Source organism: Branchiostoma lanceolatum, chromosome 1 (assembly GCF_035083965.1).
Source record: "Branchiostoma lanceolatum isolate klBraLanc5 chromosome 1, klBraLanc5.hap2, whole genome shotgun sequence".
NCBI classification, from domain to species: Eukaryota; Metazoa; Chordata; class Leptocardii; order Amphioxiformes; family Branchiostomatidae; genus Branchiostoma; species Branchiostoma lanceolatum.
The window spans coordinates 13,044,405-13,065,846 of NC_089722.1; the positions used below are offsets into that span (position 1 = coordinate 13,044,405).

The 21,442-nt window shown below is 43.0% G+C and overlaps 2 protein-coding genes and 1 non-coding gene across 4 annotated transcripts in view; 2 read left to right on the plus strand and 1 right to left on the minus strand.

Moving 5' to 3' along the window:
* LOC136435583 (kin of IRRE-like protein 2) overlaps nucleotides 1–2,577 on the plus strand; it is a 55,891-nt gene extending 53,314 nt beyond the window's left edge. For both annotated transcript variants that reach the window (XM_066429208.1, XM_066429215.1), the window contains one exon: nucleotides 214–2,577. In XM_066429208.1, the coding sequence (XP_066285305.1) occupies nucleotides 214–738 (525 nt within the window). In that variant the 3' untranslated portion in view covers nucleotides 739–2,577. The remainder of the gene's footprint in view (nucleotides 1–213) is intronic.
* Nucleotides 2,578–15,633: 13,056 nt separating this feature from the next.
* On the minus strand, nucleotides 15,634–18,790 carry LOC136435599 (kelch-like protein 24). Its single transcript, XM_066429224.1, has 2 exons — nucleotides 18,655–18,790; nucleotides 15,634–17,917 (listed from the first exon to the last, which is right to left on the minus strand). Exon 2 carries the CDS (start codon nucleotides 17,903–17,905, stop codon nucleotides 16,220–16,222), a length of 1,686 nt encoding a protein of 561 aa, XP_066285321.1. The 5' UTR covers nucleotides 17,906–17,917; nucleotides 18,655–18,790; the 3' UTR covers nucleotides 15,634–16,219.
* A 770-nt stretch (nucleotides 18,791–19,560) lies between these two features.
* On the plus strand, nucleotides 19,561–19,632 carry Trnah-gug (transfer RNA histidin (anticodon GUG)). The gene has a single exon. It is a non-coding gene; the product is annotated as a tRNA-His (tRNA).
* Nucleotides 19,633–21,442: the final 1,810 nt, after the last annotated feature.

Consider the following 21,442-nt stretch of genomic DNA (forward strand, 5'->3'; position numbering starts at 1 on the left):
AGCTGTCTTAAGTTTGTAAATCTGTAACATCCGATTGATTATGCAATCATTACTCTTGTGAATCCCTTCAGGGATCCCAGCATTTTCTGTTATGTTGTATATCGTGTGTGTAGACATACCTGAGTATGTGTAGACATGTGTAGATATTGATTTTTTTTTTTGGTTTTCGTTCAATTCTGAACCATCCCTTAGTTCATATCTCTATTCCCGCAGGAAAAACCTCACGGCACGATGTCAAGACGACGCTCGAACCATGGCCACGACACGGGGGGACAGTTGGACCGGTCCGGCTCCAGACAGCACGTCGACACCCCCACGATAAAAGACCATCACAGAGCCCGGCCGGACTTCGTCCCCCGAACAGAAAGTCAGCGCAAACTGCGAACTTACAGAGCTGAGGTCAGACCACCGCATTCTGCTACAGCGTACAGCGAGAACTTAAAGAACCATCACGTAGATCGCGGAGGGATACCGGTGGACAAATCACCGGGGACATACAGCTCTGAAAGATCACAAACAAGAGATTTCAACGATGTAGACTATAGGGCTGTTCGCCCACAGCCAGAGCCCAATAGACCTCGGTCCTCGCGACCGAGACGCCCGGATGTGCAAAGACCTGGTCACGGCAGGGTGTACAGAGACCATTACATCAGGGAAGAGGAGTATGGCGAGCGACAGGACAGACAAACACAGAGAAAGAAACATCTTGTGGCTACTTTGGACCCCGTCGGACAATAACTGACGAATTACAAAGTTTAATGAATATCCAGTCTCTTTCTGTTTGAAAATTACGTCTCACAATGGGATACAGACATTGACCGCTGCAGTTGGAAGTCAACACTTGTAATGTGGAATGCACCTTAAGTATTCACAGTCCGCACATGGCGTTTGTTCCATCTGTAACTCTGAATCTTGTGTCAAACCGCCGACATGTTTCGTCCTGCCGCGCCTGTACAAACAGCCGCTCCCTCTGTCCGGATTACACGGAGACAAGCCGGAAATCAAGACAAATTTCCCATTCTCTACATTCAAAGACCAAACCTGTCTCTGCCCCGTGGATGATGGAGTAGACCCACTTCCGTGGTCTCCAGGGAGACAAAATTACCAGCGGTTTGGGAAGGATTGCTGATCAGCTACGACAAGTGCATTATTCTTGCGTGTGGCTTCAGCGGTGGAAGCAATTAGCATTCTATACGGAAACAATCAGAGGACTGCTATGAAAAATTTACAAGCGCATGCTGTCAATGGGTGTTACTTTTTCCTGTTGTTCTGAGTGTCAAAGAACTTTTAAAACCGCCATACCGAACAGCTGTTTATGTACCCGGGAGACTTCGGGAATCCCTGCGGTATCTTTACAGGTCAAAGTTTTAGGAAAGTAGCGAAGTAAATTTCCGCTGACTCGTCGTTACAGTTTGCGAGGGATTTTACCGACCAGACAGTCTAGTTAAATATGAGAACTTATCATACAGAACTCGTTGTTTTGAATTTCTGTGGCGCCTCTGAGCACCATTTTAACGTTTAACAGAGCTGGGTCCAATTATGGGAAACCTCCAGAAAATCCGCTTATCAGAAACTGTATCTGTGACTCACACATGCATTCTGTCACTGCTTTTTTCACTATCAATGACCTAGTACTGCTCACCAAAAAGAAGCGTATTTCGTGATTTTAAATGCAGTCATGATGTCTGTAGATCTCGAAAATATCCACCTTACAAGAGCCGTTTGTCGGTGACGGTTTCAAATCCAGATAACATCTAAATGATATACAGCAAGATATTTCCCCGGAAATTTAAAGCAGTTGATCCATTCAGAATCGGTACCACTTTATCCGTCATCTTCCCTACCAATCGCAAGGGTACACTTAAGAAGACAGAACGGTAGCATCTAACTGTTATACATGATGGTAATTCATCATTTCCACACAACAATTGTGTGAGGGAAATCAGTCATCAATTAGAGAAGTGTTCTACGCTGCCTTGTGTTTAACAACATGACAAAAGTTTTGACTCAGTGACAAGCGTCGATTTTTCATCACAGGATTTTGCCGTCTACAGGAATACTTAATCTATCGTTGATTGCAAACTGTCAACAAACAAAGATTATGTATTTTTCGTTTGCCTATGAATGAAACTATGATTAATCTTGGCTCATGTAAGCATTTATTCAGTAGGATTAAACATAAATACAAGATACAGTGTAAATTCATGAACCAGAACGAAATAATCCACAGACGACGAGCCTTTTAATTCCTTGCTTTGCTTTAATGGTTTTAGAGCCCAAGATTTGATTAGAAACTGTCATCATCGCGTTTAGTTCATTGAGACTGGGTTTAAAAAACACGTCATCGCAAATATCAGTTCGTGATACCATTAATTTTGCAGGATTACTCCGAAATCCAAAATGATGTGTGCGTTTATAGAGTAACACTGCAATCCGACTACAATAATCCTTTTAATCTGTCTCTTTGCCAGCTTGTAGACAGGCTGCGATTTTTCTATCTGACAGTGCAGGTGCATTGTACATCTGCGCCCCCTAGTTTTCTAGTCTACTAGACTGTACTACGCCGGCTAAGGGGAATATTTGCAAGGAAAGTTATTGGCCACCATAGGGTTTCATTTGCAGGCGAAGTTAGTCTGTGATATGTTGGTTTGATGTTAACCTTACCGTGGGCTGACTGTCCTGGCCATTTATTCATTTTTTGCCGAATTCTACGATCTAGGAATCCTGGTGGAGGCTGCTAGTTTTCCCTAAGTGTGAGGGTTCGCGGGACGAAGAGATGACGGCAAGAATTAAATCACACCTACTCAACCATGCAGAAGTCTTGTCTGTATGCTTCACGATATGCTGAGAGTATTGGTGAAATAGCTACAAACACAATCGCACTGCTCTGCTCTTTTCGAGTAGGCAGTTCACTTAACGTCTAAGGAACCAAGGGATGACTGCGCTGCAAAAAATGTTGATTAACTCAATATCAATCCGATCTAAAAGGACCATATACGGATAAAAGAACCAGTACCATGCAAGTCGTCTGAGCAACGACAGAAAGAATCGGTGATTTCGACCTCTACCTTCTGGTCCCGTCGCAGGGTCGCTAACCACTGGACCACACACGACTGACGAAGCAGCTGTAGTTGAAAGTCACATCTCATATCCCGGCAACAGCCAGTAATGACTCCAATCACCGAGGTAATCCGTTTCTCCTCTCCTCTCACTTACTGAAGGATTTGCTCACATGATAACCTCCCACCTAGGTAATACCTGTGGGCCAGACGGACTCTCCTCGCCTTGAAATAGATAAGAAGATATCCCTGGTCAAGTGTTCCTAATCTTAGCCTTTAAGGTTTCCATGATTGTCAAAGTTTTCCGGCCCGCAGGTCATTTCATACCCAACTCAGAACCGAAATGCCTAATTAGGGCGTGCAACAACTTGAGTCGACTGTAAAAACAGGCTACAAATCTAACGAAAATATCCTCACAATTGTGTGTAATACTGCGTTTGCACAAGCATCAAATGACAAATGATGCTTTACTTGCTGTGGACCAGATTGCATTTTAGAATGTTGTATATTTTGTATGTGTTTGTCACGCTGTTTCTTTATGCATCTGCGATGTAAAAGATGATATCAGTTCCAAAACTGCCGCTGGTAATGAGAAACGTCCTACTGCTTTGATCACAAACAGCCCATGGCTACGGAGATGGCAGACGATTTTAAGTAATATTTTCCAGAGTCTAACCTCATAGACGTGTAATTAAACAAGTTCGTGGCACCTTCGCGTTTGCACGTCGAGCACACTCATTGACATTCACAACCAAGGGCACAAAAAGACAGCTCGTCAAAACGGCGGCACCAGACTTGAAAAGAAACACTTCAAAGTCCACTGGAAGTTGCAGCCAATCAGAGACGTTAAAGAAAGAGGCCAAAGAACAAATCAGGGGGTTGAGCGAGTGGGAAAAGACGTCTTGCAACTGACGAACGTCTGTGATTCCACAATGGTTGCAAATGGTATCCATGTGTTCGTACATTCCAACACTATGCTGACTCTGTGAATTTATAGAGTGAAACTCGTTATGTTGATGAAGGTTAGACATCCAGGTGATAAGATACGCCAAATGGATACAATTTTCCCTGGTGACTAAAGGGAAGGACTGGAAAATCAGGTTTTATACCAAACGAAATGTTATTTTGATTTCATCTAATAACAATAAACGTGCAAGTCTGAGGCGGCATTTGTTAGTATCATTTAATATCAACAGCTACCACTGCGTGCCTCGAAGCTGGTGTGCTACGCCGATGGGCAGTTTACTTCGTTATTCGGATACATAATTCTCTTTGCAACCAGCAGTGTTATTTAGGTAAGTTATAAAGTCAGCATTGCAGATATAGTGTTCAATTCCGTGCATAGAATTGATGGCCTTTCTGAGTCGGATCTGTAACAAACGGGGCTTCTTGCGGGCATTATCTAAACATGAACTGAAACAACCGGCTGTATTTCTTCCCCTAATGTCCATGGCGCCACGTTAACCTTGGCCACTATACGTGAGGTGGTTCCTCCATATGCAGCAGCGTCGGGTTCAGGTTTGAACTCGCAGCAGGGAGATCACCGTTACAGGCAGTTATTAAAACACGGACCCGGGCTTTGTGTACGGATGTTGTTCCTAGATTTGACGATAAGGCCTTTGACGACGTTGTTGCTCGCACCTTTGACCCGCGGCTCTATATGCAGGTGGGAAACAAATCGGCTTACCTGGTGCTCAGCCCGTATCTCATGTAATATTTACACCTGATTACAGGTATAGAGAGTGACCCGCACAAAAAGGAAGCCCGTGTGTACGACTTGTTCCATTGTTCTACATGCTCGCATTACTAGTCCCCGTTTCAGGATGAACAGGTACTGCCTGCCGCTAAGTGGCTCGCCTCTAGCAGTGGCCCTCATTAAGATATCTCAAATGGAACGGAGCATCTCGTCGACGGGGGCTCAGGAACGCTTTAATTCCTCCCCGAGGCAGGTGAAATATCGCACGGGCCAGATCCGCAGCCACGTGGAAAATAATCCCGTCAGTGGTACTGATGGGTGGCCTGGGGATAGAGGCAGGGCCTCTGATATTGCTGACGAAAAGCTCCATTTGTTCTCCCGTAGAGAAAGAGCCCGAGTGAACTCATTAGAAGCTGCTAGCTTCCTTTGCAATGAGCTTACCCCTGACCAAATAATAGTAATAACAGCAGATATCAGGCTTGAAGTTTGCATGTTAGTTTAGTATGCATAAACATGCGTTGATGCAGATGGAAAGCTCAATCTTGTCCCCCGTAGAGATAGAGTCTGAGCTCATCTGCAGCCGCTGGCTCCTCTTGTTACGATATTACCCCTGACCAAATAATCAAGTAATAACAGTAGATATCAGCTTAAAGTTTGCATGTTAGTTTTGAATCAGTATGTATAAGCATTCGTTGATACAGATAGTAAGCTCAATGTGGTCCACCGTAGAGAAAGAGTCTGAGCTCATCTCCAGCCGCTGGCTTAAGCTTCTTTTGTTACAATCTTACCCCTGACCAAATAATCTGGTAATAACGCTGCAAATCATCTTAAAGTTTACATAATCAACTTTGTAGGCATAGACATGCATGATCCAGGCGAAAGGCTCAATTTGGTCCACGAAGAGGAAGAACGTTCATATGCGGCCTCTGGTTCCTTCTACTATGATCCTATTCATGACATGTAATCTGGTAATAACGCTACAAATCGCTTTATCACATTAACTTAAAGCCTTATAAATGTTCATACATGGCAAAGTAAGATGAAAATCTTACTTTACTATGTATAAACAAGCGTTGCTACATACGGAAAGGAAGATTTGAGATATTAGAGAGAGATCTAGAGAGAGACTGAGCTTACTGATTTGCAACCTCTGGCTTCCTTTGCTATGATCTTAACCCTGACCAAATGATCCGGTGATAACGCTGAAAATCACTTTATCATAATAACTTTCGTTGCGTTGATACATACGGAAAGTTCAATTTGCTCCCAATAGAGAAACGACCTGAGCTGATCTGCAGCCTCTGGCTTCTTTTGTTATAACTCTTTTCATGACAATTGATCTGGTACTAACGCCACAAATCTCTTCATACTCATAGTCTCCATTATACTTAATCATGCCCTTTGATACTGATAACTAGTCAGTTACATCATATACCACAAATATAAGATGAGCAGTGGTAGAGTGCTTATGTATTTACGATAGTTCACGTGTGGGGTAATTTTTAATCTTTCTTTGGTTTTCATTGTATTTAATGGCCAACCACATGTACATCATTCTATATTCAGAGAGGGGGGTGGGTCAGTAGAAATGGTAGAGTTCAATTGGACTTAACTCCTTTAATGGCATTGAAATGTCCAATGGCACTAGTAGTACATAATTAATCGCACTGGTATAAAATGTTCAATGGCGGGAAAATGTCGAAGTGCACATTGAATGGCCAGTGGCAATGACTATCCCGTGAAAACAGGTAAACTGTAAGACAGGTCTAAGACCAAATAGCGATTGAAACAATGAGTAAAAGGCGTGTAGGAAATCGAAGGTCACATGTAATTAATCATTCGGGCCACCTCTGGAAGGCATTGATGACAAATGGACAGGCATCCACTGAATCAATGCACAACCGTGCACCTTTTAACCTACTCAGCACAAACTTCAATTAATGGTCCCTCAATGTCCACTTACGTTTACCGGTCCCTTGACCAGTGTAGTCTTGGGGGCGTTTGCTGCTGACCACATCAACTCTATGTGTTTAAACTGCGTGTGCTAGATAGTCTTAGTGAAAGCTTTGGATCAATTCTTCCTAGATATTGAGTCTCGGTGACGTTTTTTCTTCTTCCTACTGAGGACCTCAATCAATGTTGCCAATCCGTTTCTTGTGTTATTGTATGTTCTTCACCTTTTCTCCACAGCACACCCTAAAAGCATCTTTCGAGCCTAGGTCACCACCTTAAGTATGACAGGTTCTTCAGACATACGCGCCGGTTGGATTGCATTAGTTTATGACAGAATACATTCTTTTACGACAGTGCCCGGCCAGTGAACTATGATCAAAGGCACGTTGACAGTAGAAATGTGACAGGTTTAAGACTATTTCCCACGCTCCTAGTCGAGCCTGTAAGGCCATTTCACTCGTTCCTCTCTTATAGCAGTGATGACCGGCGCACCCCCGGGAGGATTATTTGTAGCCCTTTCATACTTTTTGATCATTTGATCGCTTCGGTCCCAGGGTCATTACCGTGACCGATGGTGCTGTCAGATGCCCCAGGCACTGACGAATCACCGCCCAGCTACTTCTAAAGGTCCGGACATCCATTCACTCGGGCCTCGGATAAATCTAAACGGTACCGCGAGAATTCCAAAGACTTTCAGTCCCTAGTTTGGCATCACTCTCTGGCAATTTTTCAAGTCCACCCTATTCATTTGCAAGGACAAGTATCGGTTCCGACCTATTCAAAGTCTCGTTCGAAAGTGTGCAGCCGGGCTTGTGTACGTGGATGGTTTGCTCCTGCCTACCGATCTGATTCGCAAAATTATTGTAGATTGATGTTTCGACTCTAGATTACGTTTCTGCTGCGTTCCCTTGAGAAACTGCCGGTTTAGTCACACGTTTCTAATTACTCTTGGGTCGAAAATGCTAAGTCTATTCCCGTGACCTGTAGAAACCCACCGCAGGAGAGGGCCTGTAAGGGAGACTGACCCAAAATGAACCTTACATGATTTCAAATGTCAGAAGCATTTGTCACACTTACGGTAGCTTATTAAGGTCCAAAAGGCCTTCCATGATTCGTTCTCAAGCACAGTAAACAGGGATAAAAAGGTTAAAAGCTACATATTTTCAAATCATAGTCGAAACTATTTATGATTTCATTCAAATGGCGAAGTATGCTGAACATGTTTGATATATCATCTTTAGCATATTTTTAAAAAATACACGTTCTTGCCCCTCTACGGCACTTAATTTTATCAGGTAGATCAGGAAGTTTGGCAGTTTGCTTCTTCTTAATATTTGTTAACAAATGGTGGGTAGTGCATCTTCTACATTCAATATATACCAGCTCATAAATCGATATTCACAGATGTCATACGTGATAGTATTGTTTAGATCGGATAGGATGATAGAAAATGGTTTTGACATGCTATTTCTATCCCTCTTATAACACTAACATTTATCATTTTAGCTTAATCGCTACAACTTTGCCGACCAAATAACTAATCGTAAAATAGCGAAGAATATGAAAATGTCTCTTATTTTCTACACCATTCACTTTTAGTAAAAAGGTGAAAGATAGAATGTATTTATTGCAACAAAGTGAGGGAGTGCACTGATGAAACACCATGGAATAATGGGCCTCAGCTATCCGAGAGGGAGCCAACACTGTAACGACGAAAGGAATGAAGTGGACAACTTAGCTGACTGTCCAGTGTTCTAATTAGGAAAAGAGAGACTACGTCTATGTCTAAGTAGCTAATGGAGTAGAATCAGTGGAGACAGACTCTGTGAACTAAAAGTTTAGCACAGAAACGTAATGAATGAACGAGCTTATTAGCTCCATCGTGGTGTAAGCCCATTGGCGCGCCTGTGCTGCAGTGTAACGTTGTAATCAAGTTCACCTTGTTCTCAACTCAGACTCGCCGACTTTTTGTCTCGACCCTCACCCTCCTTCAAGATAGATTATCCAAAGATTCGGTAATTGACCCGAGAGAGGTCATGAGGACTGCAAGAGATCTGATAAATTTGCAATATTCATTTGTGTTGAAGACGAAGCTGATTTAATTATCAAGACCGTTATTGAGTTTGGACATGAATCTACTAATGCCAATCACTGCATGTTCAAAACGTTGTGTCATGGACTAATCGCAACTAAGAAATTAAAGTTTTACATTGGGAAGAACGTCGTATTCTAGAGAAATGTAGAAAAGGTTAAGATGTATTTCTCCTTGACGCTTGGGACCGAGCAAGCCGATTAGAAAAGGTTTAGTACAATTTAATCTTTACCGCAAGGAGTAGAGAGCAATTGAATTTCACCGGAGAAGATTATCGGCTGAACCTGAGCGAGTCCCCGAGTCAATCTTCTTCTCCTGAAAGAGACAAAATAACAGGGTCGAAGACGAGATGAACCGTTCTGACGAACAAAGGGAGAAACCACCATTATCTAACCTGATTTACCAGTTTGGTCACCGATACAAATTCTATTGTGGAGAGAAAGACTGAAGTAACGTCGAGCAGGGCCAACTCATTCACATGCTCAAGACATGTAAAGCTACGAGGGGAAGTCAAAAAGTAATGCAAGTGGTTCAATAACAAGCTCATTTTTTTCATCGTATGAGTTGATGAAATTGGGCTCTGGGGTAAAGACACATATATTTTTGAGACTGAAATATCTAATTTGTTGTTCATATGTTTTGAGCGACTTACTTGATTTCAAGATGACCACACATCTCAACTAATTCGACCAAAAAAATAGCTTGTTATAAGATCACATACGTTAACTTTTGACTCCCCCCGTACAACCGAAACGGGATTATCGTAATAAGAAGCCTTGATAATACCAAGATTATGAAATGAACACCATGTGAATGCCGACCTCGTTGCCACTACTCTCATTTTGGTTTTTATGGTTGCTTTTATTGCCTCTTAGATTTCCCCACGGACACGGTGTCGTCAGATTGTTGTGATAAAGACGCTGTATGTGACAACTGTATCAGACAGGTACACTTGGCAAACATCAGGGGGGACCGTCAGGAGATGGCATCGCGGGTTATTATGATGCGATTAGACCGGAGGGACTCATCCAACCCGTCTGCCTTGACAGATGTGGGGGTGTACGTCACTCTGACTTGACAAGATCTCTGAAGATGTAAGAATACTAAGATGGGAAGGATTCCGAGAAGGTAGATGAAAGAAATAGGCCGGCTGTACCTTAAACGTCATGTGTTATTTATGTAATTAGAGGCCATACCGTGGCCCCAGATTGGTCATCACATGGCCCTTAGTAGGCATCACGTGGCTATCACGTGGCCATCACATGTCGAGCATGAAACTGATCGAGGATTGTGTAAATACCTACCGACACGACGTGCCAGATCAAGTAACTGTTTGGTGAATTAGATCGATCTGACTTAACAGCGGCTGAGACGCCTTATTAGGTGTTTTAACGCCTTATTCATCCTCGCGATTTCTAAGAAATGTACACTGTGCATGACTGTGTGTATGGCTAAGTGTGTACTAGACGTCGTTAGGCTGTCCAGTGCCCAGAGTCCAATTCCTTCACCACATCCCTGAATGCAGCCAGAGGCTGTTTCCACAACCTCTGAGCCGCAGAACACAGTGGATCATCATCATCATCCCTTAACGACTAATACTGAATGCAGAATCATGACTCGTGATCAGCCAGAAGACGTGCTGTTGTGATACGTATAGCTAGGGATAGAGAGGGGAGGACATGAGATAGGCCATGTTGATTGGATTTTATGGTTAACATCCACGCGCGCATCAACTTTCTTCCGTTTAAAAAATAACGTTTCCGGCCATTCTGTAAATAGTAAAAAGCAGCTGCAAAATTTAAGAAAAAAATACATGGTGTAAACTGGAAAAAAATCTAAAATGAATACCAAAGTCAAAGAAAAAGTTTCGAAAGAACTAAAAATGAAGAATCTATATCATCCTTCCTGACCACGTAGATTCCGTACTAACTGAGGTTTTTTTAATTTTCTTTTACTCTCTTCCTTTTATTCGCACGATGGCATAAGTTCTGAGGCCCCAGAGGATATCATCCATATAATCAAAACAACATGGCCTTACTTGGAATAAAAGATCACTCCCATCGGCCACGACAATCGGTGTCTGTCTTACTTTCCATCGAAGAGTCTCTTTCTCTACTACTCTTCACCCGCATGACCTTGGAAAACGCTAAATGATGAACGGGGCCAGCTGATGTTGCAAGTTTCTCCTTAGTCAGCATAACGTTAGATTAACGGCGCCAAGTCCAAGTCTGAGTAATTCTTCAGCGTCTGCGAGAAGTGTGGAGTGTTTCCCGATAAATACATGTGGGAGAAAGGTCGACCCTACCCAAGACATTAGGCCCCTCTTGCCAACTGTAACAACTTTCACTTTCACCTCCTCAAGCCGCTGTACAGAGGAGGTTCATGACTGATCACCTCGCCTGGAAGAAAACGAAAATCGATAAATCAAGACGTTTTCTTCAGGCGCGCCGCCTCAAGTCAATTAAGTCTCAAGATTGAATCCCTGAAATCTCCAAAGTGGATGTGCAGAGCCCGTGAATCTGCCTTTGAAAGTGAATCGCTAGAAACTCAGGAAAAGTTGCGCCAATGAGTTTGTATTGTTAACGTTTAAAATCAGTACACACGTCAAGTGAATGAAATATCAAATAAAACCCTGGTCCGTCCATTCCGTCTGATTAATGAATGAATGTGATTGCAAAAACTTTGTTCTCAACCAATTCAGACAAATCCATTTATGTTTACCATCTCTTAACCATGTATCCAGACCTTTGTCTCCAGATTGTGTTTTTTATACATACAATTTTGCAATCTTCACGTCTTAACACAGTTTTCAGGCATCCTGTTATCTATATCAGTCCTATCATCATTCACAAACGGACCTTGTGCCCTCTACATTCAGTCTTAATTGGTTTATAGCGAAGAACCAAACGTAGTCGGGCAGGCTCTTCTCTTAACCCCGGCAGTGTAAGTGTGCTTAATAAAAAATCTATACGGTTGTCAGCATGTTTTAAAGTACAAACTTAACATAGACAAGGTAATATAGATCTGACCGAGTATAATCTTATTTCAGAGCAGGCGAAAGTTTAGAAATAACGTTAACACAATTGTTGTTCTCAAACTACGAACTCCCAAGAATTTCTTTGGGTTAAGCTTTTAGGACGCCACGGTAGTATCTGTTAGAGATGTTTGGATGTAAAGAGAGAGTTGAAACATCTCTTTAAGATTCGCACTAAAGGTTCCACACGCAAAGCAAGTTAGGCTTCCACAGTTTAATCCGTAATGGAAGTACTGTTGCCATTCTGCTCACACAGAGAAGTCTGCACGAACTGAAAGTCTCGTTCGTTATCGCGTTAAAAATAAAAGCTGCCCCTGTGGCAACAGCGATAAGAACTTTTAAGTTAAAAGTCAAATCTCAATCTGTAGCGCCAAGTGCACCGACTGTGAATTGACTTTCGTTGATGTACATACACTCTCTCATACTTTGATTTATTCGCTGTTGGCATGAAGACAAAATGTCCGAACTACATAAAAGTAAAACACCCAATAAAGGCTTTCTCCGTGGCCGCGGTGATAAGAACGTAAGTCAAAGCTCAAAAGTCAATTATCAGTCTGTAATTCCAAGTGCACCGAGTGTGAATCGACTTTCGTTGATGTATACTTTCTCATACTTTGATTTATTCACTGTTGGCATGAAGACAAAACGTCGGAACTACATAAAAGTAAAGCACCTCATAGCGTTACAATTCTGCACTTAAGAGTTAGTTCAAGCTGTGTAAGAAACTTATGTTTACCAGAGCGTAACGCTACTTTTATCGACAGTTGTCGCAACGGTGAGTCCTATAAGTTGCTCAGGGTGTGGCTCTCCTCTTACACGGGCCCTCCTCCTAAACCGTGTACGCATTAAATTCGTTTCCCCTAGAACTATAGTACATGGGAACTTGTTTCCACGACGTACTGTAGAAGCGTCCTCATTAAAAAGCTTTAAACTATGCTAGATGTACAGCTAGATGTGCAAAGGTTAGTTGCGACAGCTTGAACACTAGCCAAAATCGACAGTAAATACTTGTCATCACACTGCACGAAATGGCCTCGTATCCCGGCGTATACGTACAGGGATTCCTCCGGAAATATTCCATATCCCGGTGCGGATTTAGCGTATCCGTTAAAACTAACGGATACGCTAAATCCGCACCGGGAAATGGAATATTTCCGGAGGAATTCCTGTACGTATACGCCGGGATACGAAGCCATTTCGTGCAGTGTCAGCGTACATTTTCGTAAGTTTTTTATCGACCAATGGTGTTCTTGAGTCCATACCAGTGCGCAACACTGGAAAACACCGGGAATTTCTGTTCGATATCTGTTGGGCATCTATACATGACATACAAGCAAGTGGATACAGTATACAAAGCATGCTGTCTTATATAACATCATGTCACTTTATAAAGCGTATATTCAGTAAAGAGCTGGAATGAAGAGCTTCTAGCATACCATTTGTGTCATTGAGATATGGAGAATGGCTTTCCAAGTTCAAAGATGCCAGCGTTAGTTGCTGCCCTTGACAGTGTAATTGCTAACGACAGTGCAAATGTGACTCGCCGACCTAATATGGCGTACCACGAAGATAGAAAGATGTTACTAATCACACATTTAAGTCGTGGTAGGAGTCTATTATTGATATCCATCATCCCATTAAAGTCCTGCTTTTGTTCCGTTTTAAATCCAATGAAACTCATTACGGGGGTGTAATGGGATCTCAACAGGCCGGGGTGGTAACATGGGGGCATAGTTGGAGAGAAACTTGTTCCTTACATTAAGTCTCGTCCCATGGTGTCTATAGCGGGTATTTCACTGGATTACGCCAAATTCTGCTTGGAAATTGCGTCAACTTTGCAAATTTTCACCAGTTTCTCCTTGCTGTGACACTGATGTGCGACTCACGGGTAAAATACGTGACCTCTACAAACAAAATGGCCGCGGCCGGAATGTCACATTCTTAGTTTTGGGGTCCAAATCAGATACAAGATAGCTTTATTGGAAATAGCAGTGTTGCCGCTAAATTAAAAACAACTTAAAGTATAATGTTTCATCACGAAAAGATAGATTTGCAGTGATTGCGCCTCTTTGTGGCACTCTTTCCTTTCGCAATTTGATGCAGTCCAGCGTGATGCCCGCTTCGATGGTGTTTTTTGCTGTACTCTCAAGGCTTGGCAGTCCTCCTTATGGGCAGTCAGTACAGCTGGTGACGTATGAAAGATTAGGACTGACAGGCCCAAGGCTGTCTATTACTAGCTAGGCCTCCACCGGTCGGTCACGTCAACTCACATCATCTATCTAGATAAACAACCCTTCTGTACACTTGGCGCAAAGAGATTTGCAGGCATCTTCAGAAGCACCATATGGGAACACGACCTCTCCGGCGGAGGCTTTACCTTCATAACGTGTTACGGCAGTATTTACACCTGCATGCCATTTGTCATGACACCTCAACACTTAGGTCTCACATTGCTGTTCTGATCAAAGCCATGTACAAATCCCAGTCTATCTCAGCCGGATTGACGGTAGATCTCGTGGCTTACGAACTAAGACATTCGGTCACTTATAATATATTACAAATCTCCACACTAACCCCGAAAGCAACCGAGTCTTGTTTATGGCAACCCAGATGACTTCTGACTGTTGAAGATGTGGCGAAAAGACACTCAGGGTACATGCATGTGATAAAATGTACTTTTATTGGAGTCTTAAACCAGAATGTGTCCGTTTTGCAACGTCGATATCATCACGACGGCGAAGCCCAAACGAAACAACAGAACTGTATACACAAAAGAATATCTCTGCATTATCCGAACTACCCCTCGGGTTAAAGATAGTCATCTTGGGCCAGGGGTAATAGCTGAGGATCAAATTCTCCTTTTCATATACTCTAAAAGGGAGCAAAGTACACAGTGTCAACTCTGACAAAGCGCAAAGCTGCAGAAATTGCGAGGCACAATGTCGTGCCAGTGACTGAGTTTCTAAAGAGGTCATTAATCAGACAAACTAAATGACGGTGCAGCAGAATGGGCCCGTCATGCCAGCCAGCGGCAGCCATACAGGGGAGAAATGAACAGATGATTTACTGGACGCTTGATAAATGAAGTAATCTATCATGTCATTACACCAATGACGTGCCACACAAAGGCGTCTGTGTCAAGCGATCGGACGACCTGTTCACAAGTCGTCAGTTTGACTTGAAAGGAGACACTTCATCTGAGATCTTTTGATGGCCATTGTCTTCTTGGCATCTTATCACCTTCGCCCGAGGTTATGTTATCGCGCACGCGTGTGTGTATGTCTGTAAACAGGATAATTTGAGAAGTTGTGGATAGATCTGTTTTATGATATTCGATATGTTGGTAGGTTCGATATGTTGGTAGGCCCCCAAGCGGCTTTCCATTGTACTGCAGCAGAATTTCCGATGTTGATATTTATAATTCATCAAAGTGTAAATATCTATCTCGCCACTAGGACAATTTCATATTTACTGAGCTCCCTTAAGCAAGTTAGTGTGTTGTGACAGCAAAGCTTTGTGGAGGGGGGTATGAATACACACTGCTTTATATCATAATCTCAATATCATATTCTATATAGGGAGATGTCAGACACACCAGTAATGTACGTAGAAACACCAGATAGGTCTATAGACTGGACAGTTTTGTTCCTTCTCATACATTTTTGTATCTGTTTGTTCCCTTGTCATTAGCCCGTGGACAGGAGTTTGCACATTATTAGATATATTACAATTTGATTGAGCATTAAACTGTGTAAATAACAAGCTCGGTTACACATGCAGAAAACCCCAAGTTCACAGGTTCACTGTGTAGACAAATTTTATTGTATGAGTACATGGAACAAAGTTTTAACTCATGGTTAGAAAAACATACGGATAAAAACTTTAACAACTTGGAAGACACAATACTTCATGTTGACCTCGACTCGATGTTATAGGAGAGGATATTACTAGTAGTAACCCCTGTTATGCCCTCCGTGACGTCATATCATCATCATAATCATCATCGTCATATCGAACAGCTTTCCCGAATGTAGTCCATATCTCGTCACAGGACTTTTAACATCACATAAAATGTATATTTACTATGTTTTCAACCGTAATGAGCAACATACAAATTCTTAGAATAATGTAATACTATTTTCAGTCCATCCCCGAGGCAATGTCAAAAATATACATTCTCAATGGCTCAAACATCTAACTCAGTATTATGTCTATTTGGAAAGTGATATATATATATATCAAGTCGCCACGATAGCTATCGCATGTAAAATCTTAAGTTATGATATATGAATATGCTTCTTTCAAATTGTCACAAATCAACAGTCCTGATATAGTACAGTTATGTATTGCGCAAACAGTCGGGTCTGAGAGAAGATGGAACCAGCCTAGTGTTTCGATACAGTTACCGTGTGGTGGGCGTACAGTGGAACTGGTAGACCCTTCACGGAACCCACGCTCATAGTATTACTGCTCACATCGTAACACTGGACTTTAGCGTGGGGCCCTGACGCGGAGTTTACCCGGCCGGAGACGTCCAACCTACCGCCAGTGATGTAAATCTCCGACCCGCACACAGAGGCACTGCAGTGGTTCCATGGAGCTAGTTTAGCAGCCATCTTCTCGTAGAAGTCTTGCTGAGGATCGTAGCAGAGGACACAGCTCAAGCTTCCACCAACTAAGTAGATCTTGGACTTGACAGTGCACGCCTTGATATATGCTGCTGGCTCTGGCAATTGCTTTACAAAAGTCCACTCGTCTTGGATAGGGTCGAAGCACTGAGCAACACTGGTCGGTTTCAAAAAGCGCGAGTTAAGCTTACCACCAAATGCATAAACTTTGTCACTGCAGGCCGCTATGCCAAAGTTATACACAGCAAGTTTCAGTGGTGTGACCCTCTTCCAGCTTTTTCTCTTCTCCGTGTACGCTTCGACATCTTTTATGGCATCGCCGAACTTGTCCTTACCACCAACCGCGTACACCTGTCCGTCTACAGCCGCCATTCCGTGACACATCCTTCCCTTCCTTAGAGACGCCAGCTTCGTCCAAGAATTTCGTGTCGAGTTGTACCGCCATGCTTGAGATAGTCCTGCCACAATTACGTCATTGTTAACAACACAGACGGCTACCCCCTCAGTGCGTTGAAGGGATCGCGTCATCGGCTTACAGTCAATCATGTCGCAGCGGAGGTTGAGTTTGAACATGGAACCATTTGCTTCTGTCTCATACTGCTTCCCTGTGACGCCACCAAAAACTAGAATCTCTTCTCGATCAATCAGACGAGGTCTTGCGTTTGCAGATTCGTCTTTGATCAGTTCCTTGATTCCCAGAACTCCTGGCACAATCTTGCCTGTCTCCAACATGTTCTTCAGGACCCCTTTCTCCAAACGCGAGAAACGAACACACTCTATCAGCTTCTTAAGATGTCTTTGTCGTTCCTTAAGATCATCTCTTGCCCAAAGCATGATCGCTTCCAATACACGTTCCTCTTTCCTGGCGTGAAGGCCCTCATCTGAGATGTACATCTTCAAGAAGTCTACAGGTAGCTGAAGGAAATCCTCAGCCCCGCATACGTCTTCGAACGTCTTAAGAGCATATCTTCTTGCCAGCACAGACAAACGCGTGTACAAAAGCTTGTCTGCCAATGCCCAAGTTCTCAAACATGTTTTGGAACTCAAGTTGTCTTCCAGAAACTTTGCACAAGCGTCTTCGACAGGCTTGACCTGTAGCATGTTGGCTGCTTCAAACAGTGGCTGGACGATATCCATGGTGATGTGTATGTTTGATGTGTAGGCGTAACTCACCAGCTTTTCTAGAGCCTCCCCATCCACCCCTAACAGCTCGATCTTGTCCTTCGTACTTTCGGAGTGGCCTCCACGGAACATGGCGTGGAAGTAGTCGGTGCAGGCGGACAGAACCAGGCGGTGACAGGGGATCTCCTTCCCGTCAGCACACAGGGTCACGTCTGCCAGATGACCCTCGGACCGGAACTCCTGTAGCTGCCGAAAGAACCGGGCGGCATAACAGTCCTCCTCTACACCCGGGATCTTCGGAGGTCTGTCCATGGCATCCATTGGCGGGAATATCTGGCGATCAAACATAAAATGAAACATGTTCACAATCTTAGAAATTCTGACTGAATTCACCATCAATCCTTTAAGTTACTAATTTGTTGGACCAGCGCCTGGCTAACAGCGATTCTCAGTCTCGCCCTGCTAGTTGATGTAAATAAGCTCGTTCACCATTCCGAGTACGCATGTCCAGTGTAAAAGGTGAACATTGTTATGCAAATAGAGACGCTGCATATGCACACTCTGAAAGGTGCAGGAGCTTATTTTACCGATATGTCGTCTAAGAAGCCATTATTAGTGCAGGGTGAGTTTTTTTGTGTTTACCAGGATGGGGTGAGATTTTGTTTTAATCAAAGACAAAATATCGTAGAAAGAAGTGGAAGGCCCGAGGCCGCCATCTTGAAAAATGCCGCTCATGTCACGTGACCCAGGCGCTGGTCCAACAAATTGGTAAGGTTCGAAACTTACAATGTCTACCACACTGAAACCAAGGACCACCATGAAACTTTCTCTTGGTCATTACAAGCACATCTGACCTTGAATTCCTAACCACCGGCACGTCAAGAAAAGTAATTTCTATGCCATGGCAAAGCCCCCACCCCGCGCCAAATTATGACTAGTACATGAATATATATAAAACGTCAAATTTCAGATTTACAAGGCTTATTTTGGAGACACACACGCCAATCACATGCACTTTGTGTGAGCAGTTAAAGAGTTAAAGAAGTTTGTAGTATTAAACATTTACTTACATCGTACTTCTGGCGCAGGCAAGTTGACAAAGTCAGAAATATGTAAAGGGTAAAAAGTTGCGATACGCCCGTGACGGAAGTAGACGTGCGCAATGCAGTATGGTACCTTCGGAATGTCGCTAGAAGGATGGGTCTATATACAACAAAGGTGTATTGGCATTCTAACTCCAACAAATAGTCTGCACTAGTTTGTTATTCAAGACGCTACAACGAAATGTTTTGTGTGATTTGACACATATCTAAATGTTATGGGCACTGTTTTATTTTGTATATGAAATACCCCCTATATTTTTTCCCCCAAATTCTATGATAAACACCCTCCCCCCCCCCCCCATCATATACGGCGGTCCTGGCTGCCATCAAAATTAGTGCTTTAGCCAATAGGAGAGTGGATTATTTTGCATTTGTACATGTTTGTTTTGCATGTGTATGGTTTGATTTGGTATACAGTTAATTTGATCACAGACCGTCATTTGGAGTGCCTGCATAATTGTTTCGTTGTAACTATTTTGCTTGTTCTCGTCTAATTCTGATTTAATGAAATCCTCGTTTTGGCGTTGGGAAACCAACTTCTCCGAGGTGAGTCAAACTCCACACATACTTTGTTTTTGTCGACATCGGTCGTCGTCTTAGCTATGAATCCGCAGTGAATGTTGCTGCCCTAAAATGGCATGGCCGACTTTTATGAAACAGACCTAAAAATATAAGTTTACAATCACTGTGGTGTTGTCATAAATGTACGTAATTGATATTAACTATCAAGGCACGTGCAAGCAGTATCCACGTATGTGTCTAGCAAATGTGGGTTTCAGAAAAACGTTACGATCTTCCGCCCAACATCTGCTTGGAGATATGGTAATAAGAGACTTCACATCGCGTTGCATGGTATGTGACCGCATGTAGCTCGCCGTGATCGTCTAGTGGTTAGGACATTGCGTTGTGGCCGCAATAACCCAGGTTCGAATCCTGGTCACGGCAATAGCGGTGAGGAGTTATTGTCACGGCAGTGTGTTCTCGCTTTTTATTGCCTATCAATGATTTTGCCCTAATTTACACCGTAGTTGAGAAAAGGTTGCAATTCTATAGAAAAAGAAGAATTATGGGATTTTGTAATACCTGTATATGGAATAAAACAGAGTGCACATACCATCTACATATGAACACACCTCGCTGCGTTCAAAAAAGAAATAACCCGCTGTTTGAAAAAAAAACATGGTGGTGTAAAATTTCCATATCGCAGAACGCTACACTATATTTGTCACAACGCCCCGTCAACACCGTGATGTTTTGAGGCGTGAAGAACTGAGCTATGATTCGCTCGCATCGAGCGGTCATCGATATGACATCGACCGGCACCGATTGAAATGGCAACGACCATTCACGCCGTCGCAGAACTCTATTTGTGGTTTGTGCAACCACATTCTGAGATGCAATTTATACAGGGATCGTTAGGGAGCGCTGCTGCTACGATGATTGTCAAAACCAATTGCGAGGAAGTCTATACAAACTCCTTGTCTAAACAGACAGGAAGGTCGAGACTCGAGAGGAAGGTACGACGTCTATCATCACTGTTCATCACGTGGTGTTCCTGCTATTCAAGTTAGTAAGCGGAAAAAAGGAAAAGTTCTAATCAGGAGTTGTTCTTATCTTTGTCATCATATTTGACTATTGATGTCTGAGAACTTCTGGTAAGCAGGAAATTTACTTATAGAATACTGATCAAGCGGCCCTTATTTTCTATGATCTGTATCCAAGGAAGTTTATCTTTCCGACCTCACTGTTTATCTTTAGCACCCATGATGAATGACCTCTTACCACCAAGGCTAAACCAGTCACGCAATGATTTATAGCAATCTCTCAAATTTCACGCTCTGCTCTCTAAACGGCACATGATATTTGTGGGCTTTCACCACGAAAACACATCAATAATTTAGTGACGTTTTTGTGAAGGTGAAATGACACCTGAATTTCTCGTTGAATAAAATATAAAAAGCCTTCCGAACAAAGTAAAGGCCCCACGAGCAGTTAGTGATGTTGCGATGGAACCCAGCTTACCGGAAATGACCGCGCGTTCACCCGTCAAGTATTGCGCGGTCACCCATGAGCCTTTGCGCCGTCATGTCCCGGATGATGGATGGGGCGCCATTACCGTCGAGGAGGTTCCATCATCTGCCGATTACTCGTGTTAACGCGACGACCTTTGCATCAAAGCCGCCGCACTTCAATCACGCGTTATGATTAACCGGGAGGAAAATGGAAAGTGGAAGGGGCTACGCTTGGCGTGATACGTGCTAGATTGGGTCCGGTCTGTGTCCGTCTTGATAAGTCGATCACTTTTGATTTGGAAACATATCCGTCAATTTTGGAGTTCACGATGTTGGAAACCCATAAGGTCTCAGTTACTGGAAGTCCAGGCAAGTTTTCCATGCGAGATGTCAGGACAGAGGTCACTTGGAGTCTTTGAGAAACTCTGGTGGAATCAGTATCCCCAAAGCTCAGAACAACAGACTGTACAATCATTTCTTCACTCAGTGACACCATATGCATTCGCTTCTACCACAGAAAATGTTTAGGTCCAGTCTTTGTTCTCGTGTTTTCACTGCCTTGTGTGTAAATTAAGTATGACTCGTCTGTATCACCTTGTAAGATCAACGCAGTTCAGAGGTGCATGTGCATCACCACTATATTTCTACCATTCATGTTGAGTAAATGAATGAACATTGATGAGAACAACCTGTACGTCATGGTGTATCAATCAATCTCTGTTTATATTTTTCTTTTAAGCTTA